Source organism: Aplidium turbinatum, chromosome 10, assembly GCF_918807975.1.
Source record: "Aplidium turbinatum chromosome 10, kaAplTurb1.1, whole genome shotgun sequence".
NCBI lineage: Eukaryota > Metazoa > Chordata > Ascidiacea > Aplousobranchia > Polyclinidae > Aplidium > Aplidium turbinatum.
The window spans coordinates 24,716,929-24,744,613 of NC_137481.1; the positions used below are offsets into that span (position 1 = coordinate 24,716,929).

The following is a 27,685-nucleotide window of genomic DNA, read 5'->3' on the forward strand; positions in this document are numbered from 1 at the left end:
AGTGTGAACCCCGCATTAGGCTATACAGAAATATGCAAAAGAGACAGAAAGTTCGTGGGAAAAAATTCGCGACCGGCCTGCATCAGTGGCTTAAAGCTTATACAAGTATGCGAAACTGCCAGAATTAAGCTATCAAAGAAGCTTTTCCAGTCCGAAAATAAAGATTCAATTAAGAAATGACACGAAAACAACGAAACGACCATACGGTCTACGAGTCCAAATTACAGCAAGTTATCGTGTTGCATATCGCAATTTCGATTATCGAATTCTCCTCAGTACAACCATGGTACAACTTTATAACTACAATTTGGGTAGAGAGGAAACTTTTTTAAAACCATAAACAGACATAACCCAGCAATAACACTACCGTACATTTAACATTATAATAACAAAAAACTAAAGCAATAAGCTAAGTTTTTGGCTAGTCATACAGCACTTTTCAAGCCTATGTTTTTATAATGTTAAACTTTATAACTGGTAACAGGTTTTATTCTATTTGTTTGCAATTTATAATAGCCAACAGTTCCAGCAGAGGTTTCACCCATTCAGTGACTTTCGGCTTTTTAATTTTTAATTTTGGCTTGGCAACACGCAAATGTAAGACAATTTTAGGCGTAAAATTTGCCTAAGGTGTATTCTGTGAAAATGTTTGCCTCTCAACAGAATGAAGATTTGTCAACGCCGCTATATTGATCAACGTAAATCGGCAGAGTCTTTGTTGATGTAAAGTAACTGTGGATCGTATTTGGATTTTTAAAACACCATGGCTGGTATGCAATCACTAGTTCATAATTATTCTTCTAAATTTTTCACTCCTTTATTGAGTTGGGCGGGTGCCAATAATAAGCTTTTATTTGCAGATGAGTCATTGAAGAAAGGTATATCTCACATTTCGCTATGAATTTTATTGTATTTGACTTTAAACACATGTTAGATTTGTAGTTGATGTGCAATATTAACTGTTAGCCAATATGTATGACTGGACTGATGGTTTGTATGGGAATAGGCCGGTATAACTGTCTTGAAAAGTGGTTGCATATCTATCATACTCAGCTTTAATGAAACTGCGTATTAGATAAGTTGCATCACTATTTGTATGGGTATTCAGTAAATCTCTTTGTTTATTCGGAAACTAATGTTTAACTAACCTCAAATCTGTTAGCAGGTTTGATTAGAAATTGGAATTCAAAATAGTAAAGTATGGTAGGCTATATGATTCCTTTTTTGTTACTTCATTTTAAACATAAAACACAGTTAAAGTGAACATAGTTCGAACCAGTTAAGTTTCCACAGGAACTTAATAAAACTAATTGAAGCAATAATTTGAAGAACATGATCATGTGCAGTGGTTATTTTTACCGTACATGATAATCATAACTTTAAAGCTAGGATTATCCAGTCACTTGATCATAAAGTTTTTTTTCTTTGTTGAGTCCTTAGCAACAAGGAACGCCATCTTTAATAGCCCCTTAACCCTTTTTCTAACTGCGTCACCTCACATGGCCTATCAGCAATGTTTTGTGGGGAATAAAACTGGAATTTGAGTCTGTTGGTTAAGGTGCTCTGAGTTGGCTGATAACTGCTGTGTTCATTTTTGCTTGTCACATTTCATTGCTGTTTTCATCAATTGATGGCTTGCTCAGAATGGGAATGATTGTAGTTAAGGTTTTCAAATTCACCAAGGTAGTTGTATGAGTGAAGCTACCAAGGGTGGTTACTAGATCCATATACTATCAAACCTATGGCAATCCCAGTGTAATGATTGTCACAAATACGGTAGGCCTACAGTACTTTGTAACCATTTTGACTTTTAGTTTTATGTATTTTGCATTTTTGTCAGCATTTATCCAAGTTTGCTGTTATGGCAAAGTACTGGCACATTGCGGATAACTTCACTTTGTATCTCGGTAACATTTCTTGTTGAATACTATTGTACTGTATTGAGAGCTATTGAAGTCCTATTACTGTAGTATGGTCAAGCTACATATACCTGGATCTAGTTTTCAACGCAGTAAGTAAATTGAAACACGAATGCTTTAATTTCTGAATGTTGGTTAATTTACTGAATTTGACTTAGCACCTATTAAACTTACCACAATATAATTTTCTTTTGTTGAAATTAACCTCATCCTTGATGGAATATAATTTTGATTGATTTGTGCAAGTTTTATTGAATGATTCTTTTGTCTTGTGCTTTTACTGAGAATGGTTGTTAAATTTGGATCAATTCAATCTGTGAATGTGGTAACCAAGACTCTTTCATACAAGGGTAATCGGTATAAAATTTCGTTAAATTGTAATGTTGCAAAAACCAAAATGTATGAAAAGCTTAAAATGTTGAGTGGTGTGCAACTGTGCATATGCATGTACCGGTATCAGTAATGTTTTTATCTTTTGCAAGTTTTTACATGATATTATAATTAGCCTACTGTATAGTGTATATAATATATATTCAATGAATATATATTATTCATGTATAGGTCGGCCCCTATTTTTTCTCTAAAAATTGGTATCGCTTTTATTCTCTTGTGTGTAAGTTGACTGGTTTATTCCCATCACTGCCATTCTGTAGTTCGACTAAGTATGGGCATTGACATGGGGAGAAAATTCCAAACTGGAGCAACTTAAGCTGCTCCAGCCCTCCAACCAATGTGGAGTTACCAAACATTGTTTCACTTACTACGACAGTATGACATACGAAAACAGCCCATGAAACGTAAGCACAAAACAGGAACATCATTGTTGGCTACTGGACCAGTTGGTAAATGTGAACTGAAATAGTCGCCAACCACTATTTATCACAACAACAAGTAAACCAGACAAATAAAATACGTAATTCACAAATGTGGTTTTTCCCCATCAATTATGACTTGTAAACTGCAACGTAAGCAGCATGATGTTCAACAGCAACCTGCTAAACTAATTTCAAATTGTGTCACACTTTCAGCACAAAAATTGAATACTGAACGTAAATGTTGACAGCGCCAATAGTTATATTTGCGGCCACAACCTTTTAAACATCTTTTCTTTTATCAGTTTTCAATTTAATTCTCATATATCAGCAAGTAACTTTTACATATTTTGTTATCGTGACAAAAATGTCATATATAAATAGTCTTTATCGCACATTTTACTGACCTAGTTTGGTTTGAAATCAATGGTTTTGATCTTGCAAGGCAGCATTTTTCCAGCAGTTTTGATGGTATTGAACACTCACATCATAAATTTGGCCTATTTTTCACATTATGTCACTGGACACAATTTTTTAATGTCTGCAGACGTTAATTCAATGCAAAAAAGGTTGCTTTGCTGACTGGTTTCTGTAATCAACACGTCACATGTGTTAAGAGATTTGTAGCACTGTTTGCTCATGCAATTCATTATTTTGTTTGAATTACTGTTAAATCTATTGTCAATAAGCCTAATTTGGCTTGGCCTGGAAAAAAGTTTTTCGTGTATATACTGTGTAAAAATACAAAAATCTGCCTTATAAACTCAGTCAATCACTTGGGCTGATAGTGATAAAAACATAGTCTCATGATCTGTTGGTTTTATTCCTCTTTAAATAAAAGTGCTTAGAGCGGTGAGAAAACAAGATTTAACTCAGTCAAAAAAACTTACTTTGCTCGCTTCTTTACAATTACTCTTGTTTGATGATAAAAATTGATGTTGTTTTGCCTTGATAGACAAAGTAAATCACTTAATACTGGCACGCCCCCCCCCCCCTGATATGCACCTGCCCTGGCGACTTGGGTCAAGGTTAATAGAATCCAAACAGGAGTCGGCCGCTCCCATTCCAACAAGTACAAGTGTGGTTTGGCTTCCTCATCGGCCTGCGAGTGTGGCAAAGAGGAACAAACTGCTGACTATGTCCAGAGCTGAGATTTTTGCCTTTTTTGGCGTTGACGCCATGCCGTCACTATTCGACAAACGCCGTGCCTCACAAGAAAAAAAATGAGAGAGGGCTAAACGTCGTCAGGTCGAGGAACAATCCGGAGGGGATCATCACGTGATGCAATCATAAGAGTGCCGACTTACGTAAATTTTCTTGCGTCAGGTACTTCAAGGCAAGGCCTGAAAGCGACGTTTCACACGAGAAACTCTCAAGGCATTCGCTCCACCATTTTGAATACTGTGGGAGAATGCTTTGATCAAAGTTCTAACGCCTGGCATCAAACATTTCGCCACACACGTTTTATGCCATTCGACACAACTGGTTTCGTTTATAGATGAAATAACCTAGGCCATTTTTAGTTGTCAACGTCTATGCCAGTTTGTCTTTCGCCGTTTGAGCCAATTAACAATATTGCTCTGTTAAAATGACTCTTGGATACTTGTTACAAAAGTTTTTCACATGTAGAAAAACAGCCTAGTTTCTGACCAGACGTTTAGAAATACAGATGAAAAAAAACGCTATTTCTATGGAAAGGAGTTCTCTTCCAGATCATTTTGAACGCTGCAAGAAAATGCTTTGATCAAAGTTCTAACGCCTGGCATCAAAGAGTTTGCCACACACGTTTCGTGCTATTCGACACAACGGGTTTCTTTTATAGATAAAATAACCGAAGTAGGCATACGCGCCGACTTTTATTTTTGCACGGGGTGGCGGTAGCACAATATGGCAACCTAAAAACTATCAAACTGCATGTTTTTGTTTGATTTTTACTAAGCGTGTTTCGTAGATTCCATTGTCTTTTCACACCTGATTTGTAGCTCGACAATTTACAAAGCAACTTTAAAACAAAGCACAGGAGGTATGTCGTGAATTTTATTGTTACGTTGCTGGTCTGACACTTAACATTTGGCAAAAGTATTTTTGCGAACAGCAGCTCTGTCAATCCAACTGCTAATCAACTGGTCAAGTTGTAACCGAGAAGCTTTAGCTTGATAAACATTTAAAATTAGGACGTTGTTCAATTGCTGTTGCGTCATGGTAGATCGCAAGTAGGTTTTTATGTGCCTGAGTGCACTAAATGATCACTCCGCCTCGCAGGTGGTGGAAGGCAACGATAAGTATATTTTCACAACGCAGAGCACGTTTGGAAGCATTAATGAAATTGTTTCATTGCTTGCAAATAGATCAAGCAGTTGCGACATAGTTGAAACAAAAATCTGTTTGCTGTTAAAAACTTTCCAGCTGTTGCAATTCCAGACGCAGAAGCGTTGGGTTTATGTCTTCTTTATTTTCGATGATGTAATAAGCAACTCCTATGTCAGACCAATAAATTCTCGCCTCAGACTTTTACAGGACGACTTTTCGTAATTTTTTCTATGATGTAACAAGCAACTCCTACAGTATGTCAGACCAATAAATTCCCGCCTCACAGTTTGTCACGCATTGACACGCAATATTATTGCATGAAGTAGATAACAAAGTAGAAATTAAAGCATGAAGTAGATGACAGTACACTCCAATTGAAATCGGAAAATAATTTAAAATGCAAAATCTTGAGTAATTGAAAAAGGTTGCTTTCATTATTGGGAATTGGCAGGGGGTGTAGCTTTCCTCGAATAGAATCATGTAAACGTGTAAATTTGCAGAACGTTAAAACTGCTACTTTACTAAGTGCACTATTTAAATAAAACTCAAAAACTTTCGAAAATTGCATTTTTTTAATGAAATTTGAAAATAGATATTCATTTAGGGAGTGGAGCTATCAATTATCCAGATAAGTTTATTTCCGAGTATTTTATAGCTGTCATAATTTATAGCGATATTGAGCAGTTTAAAATTTTTCAAAAAAGATTTTTGGGAGAGGCAATGGAAAGATCGTATTTTATTGATTAATAAATCCCATTGTAAACCTAACGTAACAATGACTTATGACAAGTAACAAATAAAACGATCGCAACAACAAGGAAAAAACTTGTAGCCACGTGCCACGTGTTGCGTAATCTTCACGTGGCTTGCTTGATGTTTCGCTAGTATCATGCTTGTGACAAAACGATCATTTTGTTCGCAATACTGTATTGGTTCACCTCTTGCTTCACGTTGACTTGAAGCGAAAACCAATGATCAAAAAAAGATTTAAACTTCCGTTCAAATTACATTTATTTGCAGTAAGTAATGTAACCTAAACGGGGTGGCTGCCACCCCTCCATAGCGGTTACGGGGTGGCGTGGCCACCCCGTAACCCCGTAAGTTGGCGCCAGTGGAAGTAGGCTAGCCTACTTTTAGTTGTCAACGTCTATGCAAGTTTGTATTTATGTCTGACTATTGCACTTGTTGTTCCGAGATTGGAGAAATGTTTTGCAATGTGAATAAAGAATAGTAGACAGATAAACACGGTTGCAACTCGACTTCCTTCTACTAAAAGGGTTTCCCTGATTACGTAATGGGCGATTTTGCACTTGCATTCACAGAAGCACACAACCCAGCTAGCAAAACCCGTCGTTTTTACATTGACTCAATGTCTGCAGACGTTGAATCACAATGTATGACATGTATAAACAAGTTTGCTGGCTGGGAAGTCTGGACATCTGCAGAAAATTTGTCTCACACCAGGCAAGATGCCATCCTTTGAAAGTTTTAACAATGATGGATTTATGTAGCCAGTGCATGGTGAAGAAAACAAATTAAGATTTCCTTTCCGTTATATAACTTAGAGCAGGTGATTGATACAGGAGAAAAGAATCGCAGAAGCACACAATAAATTGATCTCTACTACAGTGGGATACTTATTACGCAAATTTTTTACATCAAGAAAATAGCCTAGTTTCCGACCAGATGTTCAGAATCAGAAACACAGATGAGAAAGGCTGCTATATGTAAGAGTTTGCTTCTAGAAGAACAGTAGGTAGTCACTGGGCGTGGACAAGGCAAGGTAATAGGCAAGTTGTAAGAACAGCATAGCTCTGCCCAACTACAGATAGGATAGTCTTCAGTTAGTCAGTATCCTATAATGACTAAAAAACGAAAGAATCCTCCGACAACACGGATGGCAAACGCTTCGGTCCGTCTTACCGAGAAGCGGTTAAGGTTCAGCAAACAGCAGCAAGTGAAGTATAGACAGCGAGTGAAGCGAGATCTGTTTGAAGAAGCTATCGAGAGAAGAATTGCCAATTCACTTCGGCACATCATTCAGGTAAACTTCAGGCTCCTAGCGTTTCGCAGCCTAACGTCGCAAAGCATTCTCAATTTTGAACATGTTTAATTTAATAGTGGTAAGCAAAAGTATGCTTGATAAAATGCGCCTACAACGTTTTCACTTTTCAACAATAAAATTTTATAGATAAACCCGTTCAAGTGCATAAGGAACCCAACGCATCAATAGATTCTTTTCTCGACGAGACAGTGATAACGTTTCTGAGTTTGCACAAGCAGGTCGGTCGGTGAGCTACCATCTGCAAATATATGGTCAGGCCCTGGCGATAACACGGCTTCACTAGATGTACAAGCTCATCAGGAAGTTGAAACGACCTCTCATGTTGAAGTACCACCAGTCCACCAACAATCGAAAGTTCTGGGTCTGAAGTTGCAATGTTGTACGAAGGGGCTTGTTTGCCATCTCGGCACACCTTAAACGCTGTACTAGCATTACTCCGTTGTTTTGTATTATTGTAGTATTGTTCCGTTTTCTTTTATCTGCTATCTGCAGTTCATTTTTCATTGTGTTTCTTGGTAACTTGCATATTTTGCTCCTAACTGTGTTTGCGTGCGGGTACGTGCCTAACCATTTACGTACTAAGCGAGACTAAAGAGATGCCAAAGGAAAAATTCTCGCAGTAGGTTACGCTAGGGGTATAGCCTAAGGGATTTTTTTCTTTTGCGATTCTCAGAATTGCGTTTACAACAGTTCTCTTTATGGAGCAAAACAAATAATATACATGTCCGGTAGGTACATAACTTAGCGCTTGATACTCCTTTGCAATCACTCAACCAGCGTGCGATTAAAAACTTAAGAAAGTGACTCTGATACCAGTCTAGGGTGGTTTGAAAAATATTTTTTTTGCAATTTCAATCTGGGGTAGTTCTGAAAACCTGGCAAACCTTTAAAAAATAATATTTATTTAATTTTTTTTGTAGGCCCTATAACCCAGCCACCTACCCCCCAATAAAGGTCACTAAAGGTCAAATTTAGTAAAAAAAATCCTCTAACTTATGTTTCTACTGTGTACTAAATACTACTAAATACCTATGTTTCTATGTGTCGTAAATAAAAGTTTTTCTCTAAATGCATTAGTTTTTGTGATAATTTAAAAAATGCATTGTTTAGGGTATTTGGGTCATTCCATGCCAAACGTCCTAAAAATCATAAAGTTCCCAGTTTGATCCACTTCGATTTTGCTCAGACTAGGTCGATATGTTATTTGGAATGATATAGCCATGCATTACAAATTTTAGCTCAATATCTATTATAGTTTTGGAAATATGATGCTTTAAAGCTGTAGGTCCCCCCTAAACTTTTCCGCATTTGTTTTTTGGACCATTTTCAATTAAACATATCTTTTGCTATAAAGCTTTTATAAAGTTTATGTTTGGTAAAATGGTTCACTTTTAACTATATTACATGATTGCATTGTCAAAGTGCAATTAATTTGCAGCATAGTGAAGTAATCAAGCCTCAAAGTAGGCCTTTTCTTCACCAAACAAAGACAAATTTTATGCCATGTTTGGAAGTCTGTAACTTACTTATTTATCTGCTACTATTCAGTGAGTCCGATTCGGTGAGTTCCTAACCTTTAACCCTAAAACGGCAATGATGATTAGGCTACGGTACCTGATAATTTAAAAAAAAAAATTAAAAAAATCACCTAATAGGGACCGGACTCACCGAAACGGGCCATTCCGATACTCCGCGCAGATCCACAGGGCAACAAGTTGAATTTGAAAGTTTTCAATTCCAAAAATCAATGTGAAAGCAAACACATTCAACAAAATGGTGAACTATTGAGAACAGGACAAAAGTGAAACATTTCAATTACGATGCCTGACCTAGTCATGTGTTAGACCCCTTGTTTTGCCATTTTGCTTATAATATAGAATTAATAACCCTTGACCTGCAACAGTCACATTTGGCTGAGAAGCATAAATTAATGCAATACACTGTTCAACAGAACTGATATAATTTACAATTTATGTGATTCTGACCTCTCGATTTAACATATAAAGCGTTTTTTTTTAAATAACTTATTTTGTAGTGCAACTAGGATAAAAAGATCTGTTAGGACCAGGGTTGTAAAGCACCCAAGTTTCTATAATAATGACCCTTCCGGCTTAAGTAGTTTTTGAGATATGGTGATTTGACTTTTGGGCTGCCTGGCACGACTGTTGGGGATGAGGCACACCCCACTATTTTGGGAAATGATTTCTATGTCCATTTGCCAGCTTTTAAGAACCTTTTTTTGAAATTCAATAAAAGTGTTTTTCAGTCCACCTTATTGGGCCATTTCGTATTATATTATATGAGTACTGTTGTTACTGAAGGATAGTAAATAGTTAGCAACTGACATATGAAATTGAGCATCACCCTAGGGCCTAGACATGTTGCTGAAGCAATCATCAGGCCTAAACTTATGGGAAACTATTCAGCTTTATATCATCAGTAGATTTGTTTTGATGCGTTGGGCACTTACATTGTTTGCAAATGCAGCACTTTGTGGATTAAATTGAGGGATACAATGATACATGCATAATGGCTTCTCTGGTGAATTTTACTTAAATAGTTGTATATGATTATACTAATCTTTAACATGTTTCAATATTTTAACCCGCATAGAATTTAAGTATATATATATACTGTATATATGATTTTAACTACCTAGGATTTGACAAATGTCTTGTATACTATTTGATGACTGGAAAATCGAGACTAAGATTTTGCACATTGGGCATCTACAGGGTGAACAGAAAGTCCTTGAACCTACTTATAAACGATTTATTAATAGTCTAATAGAAAATAAATAAAATTTCATCAAAAAGATATCACAATGCAAGCTTACAAGTTACAATACTAGGAATGAATTTATTTTTGATGTGGTTGCCCTTTAATTGGATAACTCTTTCAATTCTTTGTCGGAAGTTTTCAACCGATGTATGTAACTCATCCTGGGGTATTTTGGCCCATTTTCGCAGGAGTGATTGCTTCAGAGCTCATCAACAGTTGGGTGAGCAATGGAAAACATGCCTTTGCTTCCAATAACGACCACACACAAAAGTCCATGGAATTCAAAACAGGCGAGGGAGGCTGCATTTCCTTGCCCCAGAATCTTGGAAGTTGATGTGAGCACCAGTACTGAGTCTTTTTTGATGTGTGGGATAATGCACCATCTTGTTAGAATGTGAAGGGCTGATCTTTGTAATGTTTCTTGATCTCTTCGAGGGCTGGAACCAAAATATCGTTGACGTAGCGATCTGAATTGATTTTAATCCCTTGTTCCACAATAATCAGAGGCGGAATGGCCCGTTTCGGCGAGTCCGATTCGGCGAGTCCGATTCGACTAGTCCGATTCGGCGAGTTCCCTATTCGGCGAGTTCCCTATTCGGCGAGAGCCCTTTTCGGCGAGTGCCCTATTCGGGGAGTTTTTGAAATTTTTAAAAGGAAATTATCGGGTACCGTAGCCTAATTATAATTGCCGTTTTTACATCGTTTTAACGTCGCTAAACGTTGAAATCGTGCAGAAGGGAATAAAAAGAAAATATTTGAACTATTAAATTAAAATTTGTCATGTCAGTTCAGTTGTTTTTATTTCTGACCATCATATGAAAAACAATACACGTCAACATAGCAAAGGTAGAAGCGACAAAACGCGAACGTTAAAACGTGCTTGAATTCGTCATGTCAGTTCAGTTGTTTTTCTTTCTGATCATGATATCAAAAACAATACGTCAACATAGCAAAGGTGTAGAAAAAGGTAGAAGCGACAAAACGCGAACGTTAAAACGTGCTTGTGACCGAAGTAAGTTATTGAGTTGAAAGAAATTTGGCACGGTCGTCGGTCGCAACACTTTCAGAAAAATTTAAGATATGAAGGAAAAATAAAACAAAGAAAATGTTACAAAAAAAAAACAGATCATGTTTATGTCTATAAGTTAGTACTTTTGAATAGTTAAAATGATTAGTTTGGACCAACAAATGTGTGGCCTACAGCTTGGATTGAAAGGAAATTATCGGGTACCGTAGCCTAGTTATCCCGACCAGCAAAAAATTGTTCCAAGAACACAGTTCATTTTTACATTGTAGTAACAGAATGAAAAGGCTAAACAAATGTGTGGCCTATCGTGTTAACGTCGCTAAACGTTGAAATCGTGTAGAAAAGGGAGCTTTTGCTGACTAGGATACTTTGAAACTGAGAAACATTCACAGAAGCCCTACGATTTGTTGCAAGAACCCATTTAGCATAACATTTCATTTGTACATTGATTCAACGTCTGAATACATTATCTTAAAAATGCAACGTATCGTAGGGCTTCTGTGAATGTTTCTCAGTTTCAAAGTATCCTAGTCAGCAAAAGCACCCTTTTCTACACGATTTCAACGTTTAGCGACGTTAAAACGATAGGCCACACATTTGGTTAGCCTTTTCATTCTGTTACTACAATGTAAAAATGAACTGTTAGGCTGACTGGGTTCTTGGAACAAATTTTTGCTGGTCGGTATAACTAGGCTACGGTAGCCTACCCGATAATTTCCTTTCAATCTAAGCCAGCGGTTCTCAACCAGTGGGCCATGGCTCACTGGTGAGCCATAGCGCCTAAACCGTGGGGGCCAGGCCCCTACGCATATTTCCGCGTGGGAGCAACTTTTTATGCGGCATTGATACATAAAACAATAGATGAACTAGCGATCGGCAGCAGGAAAACATTTTTAAATACAAACCGCAACAGCTTCGCAGTAAATAATCACTAGAACGAGTAGCGATGCTACAATCCCAGTCCAGACAAAAAAATCTGTCATTTTTACGTTGATTTAACGTCTGCAGACGTTGAATCAATGTAAAAATGACTAATTTTGCTGCCTGTGACATAGCAAAAATCTACCATTTTGCGTTTATTCAATCTCATCAGATGTTGAATGCACCCAAAAACAACATAATTTGCTACGTTGACGCAGCGTGCGTTTAACTTAATGCGCTTGCAAACAGCCTCCTGTCGCTTTCAAAAGTCGAAACCTCTGCAGAGAATTGTCGCGGCAGTGAATCGGTTGCTGTGAAAATGAACTTGAAGTCTCGGCCCTAGGTTACCACTAACCAACGTAACAAGGGCTGGTACAAACCGCACTTCCCACAGTCGCACAAGCGGCATAATCAACACAACAACGGACTTGCGCAAACTGCATGGCGCACACACGTCCGTTGCCATAGAAACCCGATCAAAGGCGGGGAATATGCGCATCTTTTGTTTCATCTGCAACACAAAAACGGGCGTATTACAGCGAATTGAAACTTGAAAGCTGGTCAGCCATAAGTTGCGATATTGTAGTGAAAAGGGAGCAATGTCAAGTCGAAAACTTAATCAAACGTCTCTCTGTAACTATTTTTCAAGGGCTGTTTACGGATGTCAGCAACTTTTAAATTTATTAAAGGTGACGTGCTGTTGAATTGATGTAAACATGAATGATTTTGCTTTCAACAGGTATATTTTCAAGCATATGATCAAGTTAGTATTTTCATTCCATTTACAGTATACCTTTTAGTAAACCTTTTCGTCTCTTGTTTCATGCTAATAAATCTAGTTCGTTGCTAAACTTTATGTTGCGCTTAGCTTAAAGAGTCGCAGTCCATCAACAGCTAGCCAACGCAGACGCATAGCATGTGTTTTGGTCGAGCTTTGTTTATAATAATTAACGGTAGGTCGAACGTAGCGATAACTCCGAGTGTGGCAATAAAAGCAATCCTAGTGTGACGACATAATTACGTCATCCATCTGCGTGACATTTTGCTGAATTTACGTTGCTGCTGATGAAACGCGCTTTCGCCCCCACGGCCAAAAAAATAGTTAGGCGCCTATGATTTTAACTATTCAAAAGTACTAACTTATAGACATAAACATTATTTTTTTTGTAACATTTTCTTTGTTTTATTTTTCCTTCATATCTTATATCTTAAATTTTTTTGAAGGTGATGCAACCTTGCCACATTTCTTTCAACTCAATAACTTACTTCGGTCACAAGCACGTTTTAACGTTCGCGTTTTGTCGCTTCTACCTTTTTCTACACCTTTGCTATGTTGACGTGTATTGTCGCTTCTACCTTTGCTATGTTGACGTGTATTGTTTTTCATATGATGGTCAGAAATAAAAACAACTGAACTGACATGACGAATTTTAATTTAATAGTTCAAACATTTTATTTTTATTCCTTTCTGCTCGATTTCAACGTTTAGCGACGTTAAAACGATGTAAAAACGGCAATTGCAATTAGGCTACGGTACCCGATAATTTCCTTTTAAAAATTTCAAAAACTCGCCGAAAAGGGCTCTCGCCGAATAGGGAACTCGCCGAATCGGACTAGTCGAATCGGACTCGCCGAATAGTAGCAGACCCAATCAGAGGAGACTTCCAAGTTCTGGAGGTGGTGGTCCACACCATGACAGAAGACGGTTTTTTATGGCATAAACTGTTCTCACAGACTTTGCATCCATTCCATCATTCTGATTATGGAACTGACTACTGAGCTTCAATCGTAAAGAGTTTTTTGTTTGAAAAAATGATCTCTTGACCTGCCAATTGCCATGCCTTCCTTTAGTTCTCTGAGAAGAATCTGTGCTCTATCAAATCTTTTGCTTTTTAAGTGGTGTAAGGAAGTGCCGCTTTCTCATCTTGTTAGGAGACAACTGAAGATCCTTTTCCACAATGGTTCTCACTGAAGTGTTGCTCACATTCATGTCTTTGGCGATTTGATGGATGGATTTTTTAGGGTTTCTCTTCGCCCTTTCTCAGACAGCCTTAATCACTTTCTTTGTTCGAGCAGTGCAAGGTCTTCCACTCCTAGGACAATCTTCAGATGTACCAAGTTTCTTACATCTATTCACAACATGGTAAACAGTAAATTTGGCAACTTTTAAGAGCTTAATGATCTCAGCGTTGGTTTTCCCGCACGATGGAGCTGAATGATTGGTTCTTTTTAGGTCGTTTTGGACGTACAATCATTGCTTACAATTAGACCTAAATTTTAGAGAGTTTAGCAAGATATTTAGCATATAAAAAGGCATCTAAGTGACATCCAACATGTTTAATCTTTAAATGAAAAAAAAAGTCAAGACTTTCTGTTCACTCTGTATATAGGCTATTTGCTTTTTAATTGTCTGAATCTGAAATTATTGACATTTAACTCGCATTAATGTGTTGTAGTTAATTAACCTGGTATGATGGTTAAGATGCCATTTGGAAGAGCCATTTATGGTCACTTTCATTCCAGATTTCTGAACAAATCAACCCATAAATAGGGCAAACGTCATTTTACGGTAATGACTTTGCTGTCACTCATTGGTCGTGAGGTTTTGTAATTCTATGTAAACTCTGATGTACATGTAAAGGATTTGACAAAGTACGCAATGTGCTGCAGTTATATCAACATAATGTTAAAAAGAATGTATCCAAGTTGAAAGTAAGGCGTTGCTGTTGGAATAACTTGATGTGGCTCCAATCTTGCTGCATCAACTAATCACGATATGTTGCAGGTGGATCAGTCGCACCAGGTGGTGATGAGTTGCACTGGTATTTTTCCCAGGTTAAGGGGACGATGGATGATGAAGTTTCAGAACGTAAGTTATTAATGTTCCAGAGCTGTTTAGGCGTAGCATAATTTCTTAGGAGGCAACACGTTGTTGTAACAAGCAGTGTGACGGGAGAGGTGCAGCCCAGATCGCTATCACCAGACATTTCTCCTGACATGCATTAAGCAATTTGTCGAACAAAATCCAACTTAAATAATTATATTTGGTGTAGCCAGATAGTTTGTAACCTTTTTTATTTGCCATATGGTGATTGGTGAACTTCATCGGTAAATGTCAAGGGTAATTGTACCTTAGGTTAAGAAATGTTATTGTAACCAGATAGGATAAAAAAAATGGCTTTATTATTCAAGGGGTGGACTCGATACTTAATCTAGTGCACTGGACAAAATCAAAAGTTATATTGTTGCATTTCACTGTTTCCCATAGACATATTCTAATTTTATAAAGGTGAAAGGTGTTTAACAATGATGTGTACTTAAAAAAATTATGTTTTATAGTTGTTATCGCACAAAGTATTTAGATTGCAACCTTGTACTCGCAATATTTAAAGTATGCTGATACGTTTTTCAGCTGACATAATTTCCACTGTGGAGTTCAATCACGATGGTGAACTGCTAGCAACAGGCGACAAAGGCGGTCGTGTGGTTATATTTCAACGGGAGCCACCGGTAAGAATATTTTTTGCCATCCACTAACTTATATCCACCACCTCACAATAGATTGGTTTAATGGATTTTTCAGGAGTTTAGCAGACTCCTGAGATCATAATCACAACTCAGTTGTTCAGCCTGCTCTAAACGGAGAATTACAAGATTCATCAATGAATAGAACGAATGTTCATGACATGCTGTCATTTTTTTCATAACACAATAATCACATTGTTGTTGCAGGCAAAAATCAATGAAGTGCGGAGCAGTGAATATAATGTCTACAGCACATTTCAAAGTCACGAACCAGAATTTGATTACTTAAAGAGTTTGGAAATTGAGGAAAAAATAAACAAAATTCGCTGGTTGTCGAGAAGAAACCAAGCTCACTTCTTGCTATCAACAAATGGTAACCGATAGTTTGGGCTTTCTTGGCAGCCGTACAATGGCTTACAGCCTTACACGATGTGACCAAGTTTAGCCTAATCAGTGGATGAACGTTTCTGGAATTGTTGTGCAATCTTACTTTTTTACTGAGCACGTCCGTTAGGTTCAGACACCCACAGTCCCACACTGTGACGCCGAAATATGTAGTAGCTAGCTAACTGTGTGGAATGTCTGGCAGGTGATTCAATGTCAGCCTAAAACTCCTAAACCACTTTTTAGATATTTAACTTCAATGGTGGTTGCTGTCAAAAGGACAGTCATTGTGGTTTTTAGTTGGTACTACTTACAACTGTCTCCGACTTCACCTTGCAGATAAGACGGTGAAACTGTGGAAGGTGTCAGAGCGAGAGAAGCAGGCGGTTGGATTCAACCTTCGGGATGAGGAGGGGAGACAACGAGGGATTCTTCGACCAAATAATCTCATAGTTCCTCATTATGAACCAATGGAGTTGATGATTGAGGCATCCCCGAAGAAAGTGTTCGCCAACGCCCACATGTACCACATAAACTCGATATCTGTGAACAGTGATGATGAAACATATTTATCTGCTGATGATCTCCGCATTAATCTTTGGCATCTTGAAATCACCGATAGAAGTTTTAGTAAGCCTTTTTTGTTGTTGTGATTGTGAATAAGTGGACATAAGTTATGGAACTATTGTGGTTGCATGGAGTCATAGGGAACCGATTCCTTCCATCTCTATATATTTAAAGTTAGGCTAAATTAAAATGAAAATATTGAAGCAATACAAAGCATTGTGATAACTGCGGTGGTTTCCAATGTTTTTTAGTCATTGACTATGATTTTTCTTCAAACGCAAATTAACATGTTTTAGAAATCTCGTTATTTTAATCTCATTAGTTTAAGAGAGACAATAGTGCTTATTGGGTAAGTTTGAACGTGGTCCACCCTCACATTCTTTGAGAACTATTGGTAAAGGTCAAACCTTTGGTTTCTCACAGAAATGACCATGTTGGTTTCACATCCCATTTATAAATCTTCATGGTTACACACCTAAGTCGCATGGGCATTATATTTGTGGACGTGGTACAAGTTTAAATGTTGTAGCGATTTCAATCGAGAGGCCGTGCTCACTGCCCGTCACAGTGGCTTTTGATTTCTACACATCCAAACTGTTAAAGTCCGCCCCGATAGCTCAATTGGTTAGCGCGTGACTTCTGGAACGAAAAAGCCTCAAGATCAAGCTGCGCTGATTCGACTCTCGGGGTGTGCGCTTGGGCAACGTACGTTAAGGACTGCTCTCCATTCAGCGGCATTTAAATGGATGGAATAGTTCCCCAGCAACAAGACTTCAACAATCTGAAACTTCACTCTGTCAATCTCGGTGACCGGCGTCATTGATTCAAAGCCTCTACAAGTATGCGAAACTGCCAGGATTAAGCTCTGCAAGAAGCTTTCCCAGTCCGAGGATAAAGATTCAATCAATCAATCACCTTTGAAATTCGCAAGTCGATTTGAATGCTGTTAAAGTCGCGGCGATAATTCCAATGAACAATATTTGTTTGGTCGTTTCCATACGTCTGTTCGAAGCCTGATTTGCAACCTATTGTTTGTCAAATCTTTTTTTTTTATTTCAATGAAATAGTTTGATATTTGGTGACATCTTATGTCAACAATATCCTCCAATTGCTGTCTCGCCATGTCTTGTAACCAGGTAGTTTTATTATTTTCTGACTATTTGGCAGAAAGCCGCGCTAGTCGCGTAAAAAAGAATATTTTTCACTGTGCCTTCAAACTCCGTTAGACATGGGTATTGCATTTTCAAGACTGCAAATGATTTTATTTTCCCCCGAGTCAGATCAATCTTAAACAGCTAAAAATCGATTTCGATCAGCTAGTTCATCTTCAGTGAATCTTATTCAAATAGAATGTTCATTTAGTTTATTCTATTTAAATGATCTTAACTGAAGATGATCCGGCAGATCGAAATCGATTTTTTATCTGTTTGTAATCGAACTGATCCGCGTGAAAATAATTTTGTTTTGTGAAAAGATAGGCAACCGAGTCGTTGATATCAAGCGTTGTTGTTGGTTTGACATCTGTCAGAAGATGTTTTATCCCTATTCTTGATTTTGAAGGCTGTTAGTATTATTATAAGCACTTGGCAAGTAAATTTAAGCTAAAGAATACACAACTTCAGTTCACCCTTTGTTTTGTATGTGATGGACTTTTGAAAGCCCATATTGTTAGCTTTTGAGAAGATTCTAGTGCCCAGATCGGGACTTTTACGTTAGACAACCAGTAAAGATCAATTTAGCTGTGATTATTCTTGGTTCAAAGGATGTTCCAGGACGCAAAGAATTACCAACTGGTATACGTGATATAACGGCACTCTTATGAGCCAGTGAAGGAGTTTAAAGCTTGTGCTATTTAAAACGTATATAAACAACCGCTAATTAGACTGGTAAGTTAGATATTTGTACACGCATGCGCTTTTTTGTTAAACACCTGAAAGGTTTTGCCGCGTATCTTTTAGTCAGTCAATAACCAACAGCCTTTTTCTAAGAGTGTTGGAATGCACAGGAAAAAGATAGTTCCTCCTCTGTCCTCTTTAACAGATATCTTCCATAAGAGCGATTACATTGACTTGCCTTATTGTTGCAGATATCGTTGATATAAAACCCGAAAACATGGAAAATTTAACTGAGGTTATCACCGCCGCCGAGTACCACCCGCAGAACTGCCACACCTTCGTCTACAGCAGCAGCAAAGGGACGATCCGACTTTGCGACATGAGAGAAGCCGCTCTATGCGATAAACATGCTAAAAGTAAGCAGCAGCTGACATTTGAAATTCTTTACTACATTGCTAGAACGTAACCTAATCCTTCTCTCACCACAACAAATAGCATCAGCATCACATCGATAGCCCCTGAAATAGTTTCGGAGATCATCGAGTGCTGCATGAAGTGAACGATCTATGTATTTGCGTTGTTTTGTTGTTCTTCTACCGTAAAGCTACCAAAATGGAGCGCAAGTATCTCAAACAAACACTCTGTAAAGGCATTTATGTGAGGCTGGTAGTGTTTTTACTTTCAGCATTTTGTTGTTTTTGGATGACACTTACGCGATGCTTCTGCAATCAATGCGGTGTCCAGTATTTCTAAATTCATGACGGTGACATTACCTTCTGCATGTTTTTAATTTTACCCTAATGAAGAATTTAGTAAAAGCAAATTGAAAAAAAGAAGAATTGTGATCATCTGAAATATGTCAATCGTGTTTGCGGCGTCGTTTGGCGTAGCACTAACTTTTGTCGCGTACATTTCCAGCGTTTGAAGAGCCGGAGGACCCTAACAGCCGTTCCTTTTTCTCGGAAATTATTTCTTCCATAAGCGACGTGAAGTTCAGTCACAGTGGTCGTTACATGGTCACTCGGGACTACCTCTCGGTCAAGGTCTGGGATCTCAACATGGAAAACCGCCCCGTGGAGACTTTTCAGGTGAGGCGGGCATCATACAATGCAGTGTTTGCTGTACGATTCGTCGCCAGGTATCCTGTCTTTTTATGGCTTCAGTATGTTGGTCTGTTACTAAAGATTTCAGTTTACTTGAGCTTTGATAGTTCGTCTTGTTATACCACAAACATATGAAGCCAAGTAATATTACTAAGCTGAGCATATTTGTTTTTGAATAAAATAAAAACAACTGTGTCGAATTCAGTTAGCTCTGCATTCTGTGCAGTGTGCAAAGTAAGAAAGCGTAACTCCCTTCGAGAGTTCTGAACCTCTAACGCAGATCTACATGGCAAGGTTGAGGGAATATGCCTTGTGACCGTTTCGCATTTGTTGGTTGTCGATGTGCATGGAAAGAATGTTTATAATAAATATTCTTAGTTTCAATGTCAAAAGTTGTTCGTATACTTTCCTGCACTTCTTTCCATTATTTCCTACAGGTTCATGAATACCTCAGAAGCAAGTTGTGTTCCCTTTACGAGAACGATTGTATATTTGACAAGTTCGAATGCTGCTGGAATGGCACTGACAGGTTGATCAATTCGACTTATTATATTTTTTAAGTTGAAAATGAATGAAAAAGCAGTGTCATGACCAACGATGTGGCTCTTGTCTTGTGTACTTCACCTTGCTTATTTTTCTGATTATTTTTTCTTAGAGTTTTTGTTTCATTTTTTCAGCAACAAAAATCTTATACGTCTTAGATTTTGGTTTAGCCATTTATTGAGTAAAATAAGCTCCAAGCAACACCTCGTACATGTCTTCCAGCGCCATAATGACCGGCTCTTACAATAACTTCTTCCGTGTGTTCGATTGTAACTCGAAGAGAGACGTCACACTGGAGGCATCGCGGGAGAACAGCCGACCAAGGGCTCTGTTGAAGCCAAAGAAGGTGATAATTTAACAATAATTGCGATTGTTCGCTGGTTGGCGGTGCTCGTCGTCTCGCTTTTAGACAAACACATATTGCTTTGCCGGAATGGCTTATCGCCCCGTTTTATACTTTTTAAACACAATTTTAATTCACCTCAAGGTTCTAGTGGTGTGAAAGCTGTTGACACGCATCAGCGGAACCATATTGTGACGCCATCCGTTAGAGTTATGACGCCACATTGCGAAGTGACGTCATGGCGGTGTTTGCATGCCCGCCTTTCTTTCACAATACAAATGATTAATGCACGTCCATTGTGCCACCAGGTTAGCCAAGGAGGGAAGAAAAAGAAAGACGAAGTGAGCGTCGATAGCTTGGACTTTAATAGAAAGATCTTGCACACTGCCTGGCACCCCAAGGACCGGGTCATTGCTGTTGCCGCCACAAATAACCTTTACATCTTCGAGGGTAACAGCAATGCGGCGGTGCACCCCCGGTGAGATGATTGAAATGAGATCGGACCTCCTCCTTCTATATAAACTGTAAGCTTACCACTCGTAGACCAGGCTTTGTGACGCCTATGTGCGTCGTCTCCGCCCCTCACAGTGGACATTGAGATTAAACGATGTCGTGGAATTGATTGGCTGCTCAGTGATGATTTTGTTTATTTCATATTAATAGGAAAAATATGCCGGGTTGCTTTTGCTTTCAGCTAGAAAATATCACTTCAGCATCCGATTGTTGCGGTCGGGCGCGGCCACTTTGGAGCCAACCCTGCCATTGTGCTTCAGTGTTGACGCGTCCAGTTCACCTCCTCTGCCACCGTTCATTGTGTGGTTGATCTAAGTTTTCAGTTTCTACAGTTTGAAGCTTTCGGCTTCGCACTGAATGCGCCGTATTATTGTTTTGTTGTATCTCGCCGTTACTCTATTTCATAATTATAGCGATCTATGATTGGGTTGCTTGTTATGGCTAAATCTAAACAACTCTCTGAACAAAGTGATAAGCTTCATCTATTGTTTCTGCTTCTTTGCTAATGACGTGTCACAAAACCACCTGCCGAAGCAACCTACATCATTAGTCAGTTTTACGCAATATTGATGTCTATGTAGTCAGTGCCGGTCTTTGGGGTATGCAAACCGTGCGATCGCACAAGGCCCGCAAATTATGGGGCCCGCAATTTACTCAGAAAATGCAGTAATTTTTGTCATTTCAAATGGAAAAATTCAACAAAAAAATTAGCAACAAGAAAACAGAGACACAACCTGTTTCGTACCCTGAAAAGATCGAGAGAAAAAAACAACAGAGCCGAAGTCGCTGATTGCAGTTGCCGCAAACAATTCAATCGATCTTTTCAGGGGACGAAATAGGTTGAAATTCGATTTTGTTGACAGCGGACAGCACCATTTTACAGTAATATTCATACCCAAATTTTTGTTGAACATGCTCTCAGAATGCCCCAAATTCAAAGTAATTGTTCAAAATTTTCTGGGGGAGGTCCCCCAGACCTCCCGCCGCTGGGTGTCGCCTTTGGCTAACACACCATCAGGCAACGCCCGCCGACCGTCAAACTACCTCCTCCCCTTTTAAAATACCTAGCTAGTAGCTACGCTATTGAATTGGATCACTGTCATTGGGGCCCGCAAAGCATATTCCACACAGGGCCCGAAATACCCCAAGACCGGCACTGATGTAGTGTACTAGTTGGATGTCGTGTTAGCCTGGCACGGCGCATAATCGCGTTGCGGAAAGCGGCGATTTTTCTTCCTGAACTACCCCGCGTGATTAATGTTTAAAGTGAATTAACATCCGTTAATCTCGTTATGAGATTTTCTACTTTCGAGCAAAGCATTTAGTCGCAATGATCGAAGTCTTAGATGCTCTGCCCTTGCAGAACGACCACGTTCCCTTGTAGAAGTTGACACAAGTGACGCAGGATTTGATGACGAGAGGAGCGCTAAAGTGAAGGATACGTTTCGCCGAACTGATCGTAATGTTTGACAGATTGTGACTCTTCCATCTACTACAAACCACACTGCTGCCACTTCCATAAATATTTGCATCAAGCGATGCCATGAAGCATTGAATCTGCTGCAAATATCTCTGCACCTGCCAGGTAGTGAAAACGCATCCTGTCACTTATTAATTGGAACGTGTGACTGCCACCCTGCTGTTATTGTATTATTTTAATCAGCTATGTGACGCAATATCTGCGGCAGAACGGAAACATAATTTTAATAAATTCGCTAGAATTCTATTACAAATAAATTGTTACAGTGACAGTCTTGTGTGATAATTGTTCAAATTCTCATATTCTAACATGTGGAGTTTGTTTTTCCTCGGCGAAGTTTGAAAATATTCGTCAGTGCTGATTATCCTCAACAACTTCGATGAGAAATGAAACCTCCCACGACCAGTTTTGGGATGTCAAATGCAAAGCTATCCAGTGCAGAGGTTTGGTTGTCAAGTTACTGAGAACTAAGAAAGCTTCATACGCATGGTGGCAGTGAAGAGGTTGATGCAGCACGCAGTAGCGTAGCCAGGAATTTTGAAAGGGGGGGGGGGGGGGGGGGGTTTTGACGACCCAGCGGCGGGGGGTCTGGGGGGGCCTCCCCCATAAAATTTGAAAAATTACTTTGAATTTGGTGCATTCTGAGAGCATTTTTAACAAAAATGTGGTTACGAATATTCCTGTAAAATGGTGCTGTCCGGTGGCATAGCAAAAGGATAAGATCATGTTTTCTTGGGCATTTTTCGGAAATAAAGCTAAGTTTCTATGTTTTCTTGTTGCTAATTCCTGGCTGAGATGTTTGGTATTGGCAAAACTTGCTCTTTTAATGCAATTTTGTTTAAAATTAGGCAATTTTTTTAGACTGAAAGCATCATTCTCAATATCGTGACGTCACACGCGTGCCAAAGGGGGGGGGTTGTAACCCCCAAACCCCCCTCCTTGGCTACGCCACTGGCAGCACGTATTTTTGAAATACCATATGAGGTTATTGAACTTTTGTGTAAGACGGCGGCAACATTGATGCACCGGTAAAAATATAAAATCCTTTTGCGGACCGGTAACCAGAGAGTAGGCAGGATTATTTTGAAGTGGATTGAAAAAACTGTGCTCAAACACTCGGTGTAGCCTAGGCAACTATTTTAGTTGTGTGCTGGGGCCAAATTTATTTTAAAGTTACTTGTATATATTACTTTTAACAATAAAATTCGAAGTGCTTCTTTTTACGCGATGGCAAATCCAGCAAAAAAATTTGGAACAGCACCAGAATTTAAATGATTCAAAATTCTTGGCAAAATGAACAACGTAAATTTCGAGATCCAAACGATCTAAATCTTTGTTTTGGTCGCTATATGACTCACACTTTTTATTGGACTAAATTCGTCCAATTATAATCTAGATTGCTGTAAAAGCTGGAGCGTTTGGTTTCAACTTGAAAGTACGTTTCAAATACTTTTTTTCTTGGCCACATGATTTTACTGGTGCATTTTTGACGATGGTTTGCCTAGTCCAGTGCTACTCAAACTTTTTTATGCCGTGTACCGGCTGAGCACCTGCCATCACTTGGCGTCCCGGTCACTTTGCGAAAAAAAGACAAGAGCAAAGTCATTATTACTTTTGTAACAAATACACCAAAAAAAAACAAATAAAAAACATTGTTATTAATGGTCTTTCGAATTTTGATGCAAAGTGTGCGCTTGCTTATTTGCAACCAGCTTATCCAATTGCGGTTCAATGGAAGACAATGCTACTCGAAGAGGAGCATAGATATCCAACGCGTTTATGTGTTTTTCCTTTAAACAGCTCATGATAGAAAATCCGGCTTCACATAGATATGTAGAAGGGAATGGAAGCAGTGTTTTAATAGCCATGGTACACAGTCTCGGATATTTTGCTTTTATTTTGACCCAGAAGCTTGCAAGGGAGTTTGATTCAAAAGATTTTCGCAAACCTTCATCAGCAGATAGATCCAATAAATTATCTTTTAAATCGACATTTATATTTAACTTTTCTTCGTTTACAGTTGGTGCAAATGGGTTTCGAATCCATTTATTTTCTTATCGTGGATCTTAATGTTCCGGAAAATAATGTTGAATACGTTCCACTAAATTTGACAAATGTTCTGTGGCAGTATCTTGAACACATTTTACGTCCAAATTGTCTCCAGCATCGTCAATAACAGTAGCTAACTTAGGAAACATGTCGTAACAATTTATTGTTCGAGACTCGAATCTTCCATGCTTTCAGCTTTCGTTGCATGCCGTCAATTTTATCTGCTGTTGCAAAAAGTGAAGCATTTTTTTCCTTGCATTGAAGTGTTAAGGCTATTCATAATAGCGAAAATGTCAGTTATGTAAGCTAGCAAACCAAGCCATTGTTCATCTAGAAATATCTTCGCCCAATCTGGCTTTCTGTCACGCAAAAATACTGCCAGTTTGTTTCGGAGCTCATATACGCGTGATAAAACTTTTCCCCTCGACAGCCAACGCACACTAGAATGAAATAATAGTTGCCTGTGATCTGCTTGCATATCGTCGCATAAAAGGGCAAATAGTCTTAAATTAACTGCACTTCCTAACTGACCGCGTACCAGCAGCCAAGTGCTCGCGTACCGGCGTTTGAGTAGCACTGGCCTAGTCAATAGTCATGTATTCTTTCAGGAAAAATCAAATATCCGTTCGTGCCTCCTCACATTACCACATAGCAGGTAGGCCTACACAATACACATGGCACACTTACTTCTATCAACACTGAAATAGGTTAACTAAATTTGTTGGGTGAGCAATGTTTTACTTCGGAATTTTGTATTAGTTTTTCAGAGGCACAAAAATTAACACCTTTATATCTAAGCTACTACGGTACTGAAAGCACGCGATTTCTATGCCGCTAGTTAGGTCAATGAATTCTGATTGAGCCAACGAAGCGAGAAAATTGTGTGAATACAGAGAAAACTACATGTTTTTCGAATTAACTTTGCCTCACAGGAAATCATTAGAAATGACATAAAATTATGCCTAAGTTATATAAGGAAAATGCCGAAACAGCGAAGCGAAAATGATTCATCGAGCAAACTAAACAAATGAAGCCAAGACTTTCTGACCTCTTGCTCCAAATATTTTGAGAGTATTGACTCTAAACTCCACTCCCAGCGCAAACCACAATCTAAGTTTGTTTTTTTATACCACTGTAGCTGCAGTAGAATTCACCAATACCGACACCTCATGGAGGTGAAGAAAACGTGCCGACAGAAACGAATCAACATAATTATGTAAGTTGTTCTTAAATTGTGGTTTTAGTTCAATGTAACTAAGAGCCTGGTTCGGGTTAAGTGTGTAACCTACTTCAATCAACTGTCGCTAAATATTATGTTTTCGCGTGAGCTACACTTCGGCAAGAACAACTCTAAAAAAATAGCGAAAAATAAAATAGATTAGTTATATTTGAACTTAACATGTACGCAGACGGCACTGATGAGGAGCAATACGGCGTTACCTGACTTCTTCTTCTTCGTCGTATGAGCTGTTCTTCTGGACTATATATTTGGGCATGATGTCATCAGCCACTCGACAGTCTCGTCATCCAGGGCCTTCAGTCCAGGCGCTCCATGTGGTGGTTGATGGATTGGGCAGTCATGGACGACATGATCTACTGTCTGGTCTGTGGCGCCACACTCGCATCCCGGTGAGGGAGCCAGGCCCCATTTGCACATGTCTGAACGAAAGCGACCGACGCCGGCTCGTAGGCGGTTAAGCCGGACCCACGCAAGTCTTGCGAGGGACATTCCCGGAGGATGGGGATCGACGTCGGGTAGGAAATCACGGAGTCGGGAAGTGTTGTTTTGCCACTCCATGTTCCATGTGTAGTTCGTCCAGTGTGCCGCACTTATTCCAAGATCTTCAACGTTGTTCAGAAGCTGTCGTGCGGCGGGCACAAATGGGCGTCTTGATTTCAGTCGCTGCTGTCCTCCAGGTAGGCGCTGGAATGTACTGTGGAGGAGGTGGTCGGGGTCCAGTGCGCGACGAGCAAGGGAAATCATGGCTCCTTTACGGCGAAGCTCAGCAGGTTGGATGCCTGCAAGGATGGGAAGGCAATCCGTTGGAGTGGGACGCAGGCATCCAGTCACAGTGCGTAGTGCGTCATTGATGGCGGTGTCAATGTGGCGAGTGTGAGAGCTGCGGCACCACACTGGTGCGCAGTACTCAGCGGTAGAATGGACAAGGGCCAAGGTAGCTGTGCGAAGGGTTTTCGCATCAGCTCCCCAGCCGGAACCCGCCAGCCGCCTCAAAAGTGCAACGCGCGCAGATAGTTTTTTGCGCAGTGACTCCAGGTGTCGTCGGTACGTGAGTGACCTGTCCAGGGTTACGCCGAGGTAGGTGGGTTCGGCGCAGTAGGGGAGGTGTTCGTCATCGGTGGTGATGTTGATCTCACGTTTTGCTTCCTTGTTGTTTAGGTGGAAGGCCGCCGACACTGTCTTTGCCTTGCTGAGCTGTAGCTTCCATTTCTGGAGATATGTTGATATAGTTGACATGTCCTGGCTTAGGTTCCTCTCCATTGACTGCCAATCTCCGGCTGGATGCAGGAGAGCCAGATCGTCTGCATAAGCATACTTCCTGGAGATGGTGTCAGGCAGGTCATAGATGTAAGTGTTAAAGAGGAGGGGAGCCAGGACAGAGCCCTGTGGGACGCCGTTCCTGAGTCGACGTAGTCTACTTCGTCGGCCGCTACCGGTGGAAAGGGTAAAGCTGCGGTTTTGCACAAGTTCGATAATCATATGGACCATGTGCCTGTCAGGAAGGAGACGGAGTAGTTTGCAGGTAAGGCCGCTGTGCCATACAGTGTCGTAAGGCAGCCGTGAGATCGACAAACACGGCGCCAGCCTTCTTTTTTGCCGAGAAGCTGTTCTCGATGTCTTGGGTCATCAGAGTGACCTAGTCTACAGTTGATCTTCCGTGGCGAAAGCCGGCTTGTTCCCGAGGGAGCTGAGGGTCTATTATCGGTTCGACACGGGCGTAGATAAGTCTTTCGAGTATCTTGAAGGGGATACAGAGCAGAGAGATGGGGCGATAGCTCTTCGGATCCCCTGGGGGCTTTTTCGGCTTTGGGACTGCAACCACTAGGGCTCTTCTCCAGATTCTTGGGATGCGCAGGTGACGCAAGCAGCAGGAAAGGAATTCTTTTAACCAAGACCTCATAGAGGGGGCAGCTTGAAGTATTAGTTCCGGGCATAGGTGGTCAAGGCCCGGGGATTTGCCTGGCTTTAGGTGCTGGAGGGCGGAGGCAAATTCTTCTGGGGTAAACTCACCAGAGATGTTGCCCTCGACAGGTGTTGGGACCTTCCAGAGGTTTGTCATTTCCTTGAGGACGGACTTGTCTGATTCACGGTCTCTCGTTCTGTGCACTCCATTTTTCACAAGTTGTGAGGCGATGGCATTTGCTGAAATGGGGCATTGGCGACGAGAGGCACGTGATCTGCCAGTGAGGTTGTTGAGTGTACTCCAAGCTGTGCGGCTGGAGTGCGTGAAGTCGATTGAGTCTATGGCTTCTGTCCAGCGCTTCTTCC

General features: G+C 39.8%; 1 protein-coding gene across 1 annotated transcript; it reads left to right on the plus strand.

The window, feature by feature from the left end:
* Positions 1 to 641: 641 nt before the first annotated feature.
* Positions 642 to 22,399, plus strand: LOC145778887 (serine/threonine-protein phosphatase 2A 55 kDa regulatory subunit B delta isoform-like). Its single transcript, XM_082590478.1, has 11 exons — positions 642 to 770; positions 14,621 to 14,704; positions 15,248 to 15,345; positions 15,568 to 15,733; positions 16,084 to 16,374; positions 18,398 to 18,562; positions 19,065 to 19,234; positions 19,687 to 19,778; positions 20,015 to 20,138; positions 20,444 to 20,613; positions 22,012 to 22,399. The coding sequence occupies exons 1-11, from the start codon at positions 764 to 766 to the stop codon at positions 22,037 to 22,039; spliced, it is 1,395 nt and encodes a 464-aa protein (XP_082446604.1). The 5' UTR covers positions 642 to 763; the 3' UTR covers positions 22,040 to 22,399.
* Positions 22,400 to 27,685: the final 5,286 nt, after the last annotated feature.